A 7,500-nucleotide genomic window follows, 5' to 3' on the forward strand; every position below is an offset into this window, starting at 1 on the left:
AATTCGAAGAAAATCATAGAAAATAATTTAATTTCAAAGAAATTGAAAAGTGTATTATAGTAACGAAGCATCTATGAAAACCATCTCACAGTATAAAAGTAACATTGAAGAAATTTTGGCTTTTGACAGTGTGAGAAAATGATTCTTTAAAAGATAATGCTAATAAAGGTTAAGAAATATAGAAGGAAAGAGTTCAATATCAAAGAAATAAAAAAATTGTATTATAATGACGATACATGCTACAAATGATTGACAGTGTGAGAAAATGATTCTTTAAAAGACAATGCTAATAAAGGTTAAGAAATATAGAAGGAAAGAGTTTAATATCAAAGAAATAAAAAAAATTGTATTATAATGACGATACATGCTACAAAGGATTGAATTTCAGATAATTCAGTTTCTACATAATTCGCGCCCTTCCAGTCTGTCTGTTGCTTGCTGATCTAAACTTGACAATAAAATATTTTTTTCCATTCGAACTCGTAGTGAGAACCGAGAATAAAAAAAAAGTAAAGAAAAAGGAAACAGTAGCAGAAGACCAACAGCGTGTTTATAATCCAACCTTTCCCACACTTTCGGTCTCTTGCCAAAATTTTACTCTGAGCTTCCCATTCTCTGCAGTCTTGGCTGGCGACTACTATTTATACAAGGCAGTTTCATTGGGTCTTTGAATGAATCTCTGTTTCTTTCCCTGTCCGTCTGGCTCTCTCTGTCGGTCTTATTATTATTTTGACAGCTCTCATTCCGTCAGTTTTGACGGAATGTATCAGAGAGCGTTTGTAACTGTGTCCATGCGTCTCATATGTGACCATTTTGTTTTCTTATTATGCTAAATCTACTGTGACAGACTTTAACTGGTTTCTATAGTATCTATTACAGCATTATAGTATCTATTATTTGTGTTTAGATTGCTTGCACTGATTGATGTATCTAACTGATTCTCCTGATGATAGTTATTTATCATTCTAGGATGCCAACTATGGTGTTAATTTAGACGTGAATAGATGTAATGGGTTACAGTGCGTACAGAGAAAACAAAATTACCAAAGCAATATGTAAAAAATTTTGTAAAAGTAATCTTTAAACTGAATATGTTTTTAGGAGAAATGGAGAAAACAGTACCTTCAAAGATACACTTGGAATAGTAAATGTAACATTGAAATATTTACGAATAGGTACACAATTAGATACATTACAAAAATTATATATATATATATATATATATATATATATATATATATATATACATATATATATATATATATATATATATATACATATATATATATAATATACATACATATATATATACATATATATATATATATATATATATATATATATATATATATATATATATATATATACTGTATATATATATATATATATATATATATATATATATATAATATATATATATATATATATATATATATATATATATAATGCTTCAAGGAATAGGGCTACTATTACATAATATGAATAAGGTTTGTAAAGATTTTCAAATTCACTGTATAATTATGAACCTTCTAATATTAAATCCTCTTTTCAGACTGACAGCAAAGTCTTCATAATGGCCAGCTCTACTTTAAGTCTCATATACAGCAATCGACCTCAGCAACTGACACAGGTATGTTTTGATTATTTTGTATAAATATATATATATATATATATATATATATATATATATATATGTATATATATATATATATATATATATATATATAAAATATATATATATATATATATATATATATATATATATATATATATATATATATATGTATATATATATATATATATATATATATATATATATATATATATACATATATATATGCGTGTTCAATCATTTGGCTACGGAATGATTATTAGTAGCTTTAATGTTTAATGTGGACTTTGGACGTATTTTAAATAAGAAATATTTTGTTATTATTACTATTATTATTATTATTATTATTATTATTATTATTATTATTATAGTCAAAATCTAAAAGATATGGAAATGGTTATTCAAACAGCAAATGATCAGAAATGCTTTGATCTATATCTTAAAAGGGTGAAACACATTGTTAAACAGCCTCATTTCTTTCACATCTATTTCTTTCCATTTGTAAATAAATTTATCAATTATAGATTTCAAGTAAATATAAACGACATAATTTATTTCAAAAAATTTGCTTATAATGTAGATTTTTTGTTTTTTAAATTTCCAGATACATAAATTGACTGATAAGTATTGGAAGTAATGATAGGTTCCTAAGTAATATAAGATAGAAAGTCCTCACAAATATATGATACAACACTGCTAGAATTAAAAGAAACACACCTAATATATTGTTTTAAATATAAACGAAATATTCAAGCGATCAAAATAGCCAAACATATTTATTAAAAGATTAACGATAAACGAGCATTAACGCTGGCTTTCAAAGTGTGAAATTAAAGATTGTCATTTTAATATGGGAATTTTCTAAAAGATTAACGATATACAAGCTTTTTGCCTTCATTATCAAGGTGTGAAATTGAAGATAGTCCTTTTGCTAAATGATTTTACTAAAAGATTAACGATATACGAACATTTAAAATTTCTTTCCAAAGCGTGAAATTGAAGACAATCTTTTAAAATGAAGTACTTTGATAAAAGACAGATCCATCTGTCTGTCACTTTTCTTATCAATTACCTGTTCAACCTACAGAGTGGAAGCTGGCTAGGGCAGAGGCTGCCCTACTGCTGCACTTGAAGTTTCAAAAGCCATCATGCGAACGCCTAACAGCGAACTGGTAGTGCTGCAAAGGCTATATGCTTTATTTATATTGTTCTGAATGCTTGCAAAACTACAAAAATTACTCACTGATATGCGTAATAGAGTTGTGGTACCCAAAAGCATACAAAAGAAATCATATTCCCATTTACTCCCTTTATTTTTGTAAGTTTTAATTTTTTGCGAAATAATTGTTATGAAACACCTATATGGAGATTACCCTTGATTTACTTGCTGCTCTAACCAATGTTTAGTTCGGATGAATTTTATCTTTTTTAACTGATTCGAATCATTGACATAGATCCAAATCTCCCTAGAGATCTCGAATATACCATCCACCACACAGTGCCAAATTTGTAGCTAATCCTGACAGTGTTGCCTTTACCTGTTTTACATATTTTGTAAGATTCGACACTTCAAAGTTATGTAATATTTTCCTAGCTATGAACTAACTCTAGAATGATCAAAATCCTGCAGTTGCATCTTTGGATCATCCAAAATTCAAATTTGTGCATTTGTTCCTCCTATTTGCATTTAATAAACTTATATAGATTATTTTTTACTTCCGTATATTTGCTCACACTTAGAGCATTTTGGTCTTTTGACTTGGGTTACAACTTGGCTGTAATAAAAAGGATAATGATATGAATTAGAAGTAATTGAAACTTTATGTTACTAGTTGTTTTGCTCTGTCTTGACACCTAAATACTTTTGTAAAGAAACAAACTTTTTTATGAGAATCTTTATATGAATGCATAAGACTAAAAATCAATAGATTGCACTGGGAAATCGATTCTACGCTTAGGAATTAGAATGTAGTCAGGTTTGTCGAGATAGAGGTCCTAGTAGAAAATATTCTGCAATAGATAATAATTAGAAAAGCCTAAGAGAAAAAAAAAATACTCATATGAAATAGAGTCCAGAAATATTTGGCAGTACTCAATAAACTTGAAAATAAGGGGCAGTTGAGAGATAGTTCTCAATTGAAAAGTAGAGGCATCATGAAATAAAATTTACTGTAGTCAAGAGACAGATTCCATTTAGGAGTCAAGATCCACACACACACAAAAATATCTTGTTTAGCAAATCACTTATAAAGAAACATAATATAAGTGAAAGGAAATAGTACTCAATAAAAAAGAACATTCATATAGATCAACTGATATTGATCATAATTTCGATGAAAGTCATGATTAGGAGATGGGTCATGATAGAAAGTAAAGACCTCAGCACTGGAGTAGATTTCTATTATCACCCTTACAAACAATAGCAAATGAAAAAGAATTTTATTTTTTTTGGTACGATGGATATCTGAACTATTACCAATACTTACTCTTTTCTCGGAAACATACGATTGATCTTTTAAAAAGTTAATGCTTTTTTTTCTATTCAATATTGAGGAAATTACCTTTGAAGACTCTGAACAAAAAAAAAAAAGAAAAAAAAAAATTATCAAAGGTTTAAGCGAGAATTATAACTTGATCATCTTTAAAATGATGTTAATCGAGTCTCACCATCATCAAATTAGTAAAATATGAAAATGATTACATAATTTCATACATAGATATATATATGCATACACAAGAATACACACATACACACACAAACCCACTCACCCAAACACGCACACACGTACGCTCACACACACACACACACACACACATATATATATATATGTATATATATATATATATATATATATATATATATATATATATATATATATATATATATATGTGTGTGTGTATATATATATATATATATATATATATATATGTGTGTGTGTATATATATATATATATATATATATATATATATATATATATGATGAAATATTTTTGTTTCCAAATTCAATTGGTATAACCTTCATCCCTGTTACACCCCTGAAGTTGAATTTTTATTCTATTTTGCTCGAGTGATGTTTTTTATAACCTTGCTTTGCATCACTACAACACCTTGGCTCCATAAATTTTGTTAATGAGGAAACTATATTTATATACACTATTTTTTTTGTATTCTAATAGAACAATATTTTTAATTCAGTGTTATACGTAAAGTTACGATTATGCTATTAGCTATATTTCTATATTTTATTTGTTATTATTGAGGTAGATTTTTAAGACATATAAGACTAGCTATAGGGTAATTTTATTACTAGCATGGTATGGCTCATGGTAACTTGACTTCTATCTTTATTTACCGTTTTTAGAGTTGAACCCATAGCCGATTAATTGAAATAAACTTCCAGATTTTTATGATTTCTAATGTTCAATGGTGCAAACCTTTCATCTTATAATTTGTATGAGTCTTTAATTTATCTATAGTTATAGTTATAAACTTATATTGGTTTGCTTTTAGTTTTTCTCATTTTATTTTATTTTCCTGACAGGTTGTGGCGACGATGATCGTGGCACTGGGTCCCCTCGCAACGGGACTGGGGAAAGGATACTCCTCCCCAGCTCTGGCATCCATGCAGGTCACTCCAACAGTCAACAGCACCCTCAATTTCAGTATAACTACAGAACAAGGCTCCTGGATAGCATCTTTATCGCTTTTGGGAGCCTTTTTTGGTGGTATACCAGGGGGCCTTGCAATGAGGTTTGGAAGGAAGAGCATTCTTGCGATTGTAGCCTTACCCTTTGCTCTGTCCTGGTTCCTGACAGTGTTTGCCACTAGTGTTTACATGGTTTACGCTTCATCTTTTATGTGTGGAATATGCTCGGCTATCGTTTCTCTTGTCACTCCAGTGTACATCAGTGAAATTGCACATCCAGAAATTCGGGGATGTCTGTGTTCAGTGGCTAAGCTCACAGCTAATATAGGAATGCTACTCTCCTTTTTGCTTGGCGTATACCTTGACTGGCGTCAGCTAGCTATGGTTGCTTCTATAGCTCCAGCTCTGCTCTTCTTGGCTCTAATGTTGATTCCTGAGACGCCAAGTTATCTCTTGTATCAGGGTCGAGATGATGATGCTGCCACCTCCCTCTCCTGGCTACGAGGAGGACTTGACGTCTCTCAAGAACTGGACACAATGCGCGCTAACATCGATGCCATGAGGGAGGAAGATGAAGTCACTTGTTACAGGGAGTGGCGTCGTGATCTCATTAAGCCAGTACTCATCACATGTGGGCTTATGATATTCCAGAAATTTAGTGGAGCTAATGCGTTTAATTTCTATGCTGTCCCAATTCTTAAAGAGGCCTTTGTTGGTATCAATCCTTACAGTGCTGCTGTTGTGGTTATACTTTTACAAATCCTGGCTGGAATGGTTTCGTCTGTACTCATTGATACTGTTGGTCGCCTGCCTTTGTTGATTGTTTCTAACATACTCATGTCCACCGCTCTGGCTGGATTTGGCACTTTCCTTTATGTGACAGGAGACGAAGGTATGAATGGCGCTGGACTAGACTGGATACCTCTGACATGTGCTCTGATATTTCAAGTGGCCTTTGCTCTTGGTATATCTCCAATTGCATGGATTTATATAGGAGAACTGTTTCCTCTTAAACACCGTGGTCTTGGAGCAATTGCTAATTCTGTGAGCTATGCCTGTTCCTTCGCCAGCGTCAAAACTTTTGTGGACTTTCAAATACTTCTTGGCTTACATGGAGCATTCTGGCTGTATGCTGGCATTTCAGTGATAGGCCTCATCTTCACTGTTGCACTCGTTCCAGAGACCAAAGGACGAGGTCTTCAAGAGATGCAAGAGAAATACCCTGCACCGGAAAAATATACACCAATCTACGATGACCTACGTAGGCAGAACAAGCTGATACCGTGAGCTTCATCACAGAAATACTTTAACTTGTCGTTGTATTGTTAAGGTTGTCTGAACACATCAATTTTGTGATTTGAAAGACGATGATTACCAATCGATGTTCGTACAAATCATCTACTGTCTCAGACAGATACTTTACCTTTGATTGTGGAATAGTAAATGTTAGTCATTACATTACTCGTGTTAAGCCATTTCACATGTTAGTATAGAAGACTTTACATAAATGTTAGAATTCATCTTCCAGAACTTCGTTTGTGAATTGATAGATGGCGTTTATTCCCAGAGATGCAGTGTTTTCTTTTATGCTTAGCTCACGAATATGATGACTATGTATGCAGAACTTTTTGAAGATAATTTTGTATATAGTGTACAAAAAACAAACGGAAATTGTGTAAATTACTCGTAATTTATTAGGCTAATGCTAGATTGTACATAGGACGATTTCATTTTCTATATTTCTCTAAGTACTTTGTAATATCTGTTATTCTAGTAATAAAGATATAGATCATAACAAATGTTTATATTTTTCACTTTATTTTGCAGTTTGAACCTCTGAAGCTCATGAAGGAAACATGGGTTACTTGAATGTAGCTATGTTTTTGGTAAAAAAAAAAATAAGGTAGACGATTGACTGATTTTTAAATAATGACATCACAACATAAGAGGCCATTAAGGCATATACAATTACTATCCATCGTAAAAAGAGGACGGTGCCTAAAATAATATTCAGCTAACATTATGCAATTGAGAGGTGATAAGCCCTGACTGGTACAGCTTTACTGATTATGGCAATGCACAGTTTTTTTTTTTTTCACCACGTTAAGCTATATCCACATATCAGTATATATAAAGCTATGAATGGAAAAGTAAAAAAAAAAAACTGTTTTGAGTTACCTTAAGACTCCTAATGAAGATAACACAGATACACTGCATTTCTACAGGAGATTGTATCCCTAT

At 31.1% G+C, this 7,500-nt stretch overlaps 1 protein-coding gene across 5 annotated transcripts in view; it reads left to right on the top strand.

Annotated features, from left to right (window-relative positions):
- Positions 1–7,052, top strand: part of LOC137647698 (facilitated trehalose transporter Tret1-like) — a 97,189-nt gene extending 90,137 nt beyond the window's left edge. For 3 of the 5 annotated variants that reach the window (XM_068380777.1, XM_068380778.1, XM_068380776.1), the window contains 2 exons: positions 1,553–1,630; positions 5,155–7,052. In XM_068380777.1, coding sequence (XP_068236878.1) covers positions 1,574–1,630; positions 5,155–6,546 — 1,449 coding nt within the window. In that variant the 5' untranslated portion in view covers positions 1,553–1,573 and the 3' untranslated portion in view covers positions 6,547–7,052. Of the gene's footprint in view, positions 1–1,552; positions 1,631–2,699; positions 2,785–5,154 lie in introns of all 5 variants that reach the window. The other 2 variants (XM_068380779.1, XM_068380780.1) reach the window with 1 other exon arrangement.
- The last annotated feature ends 448 nt before the right edge of the window (positions 7,053–7,500 follow it).

The sequence above is a fragment of the Palaemon carinicauda genome, chromosome 1 (genome assembly GCF_036898095.1).
Source record: "Palaemon carinicauda isolate YSFRI2023 chromosome 1, ASM3689809v2, whole genome shotgun sequence".
Lineage (NCBI taxonomy): Eukaryota > Metazoa > Arthropoda > Malacostraca > Decapoda > Palaemonidae > Palaemon > Palaemon carinicauda.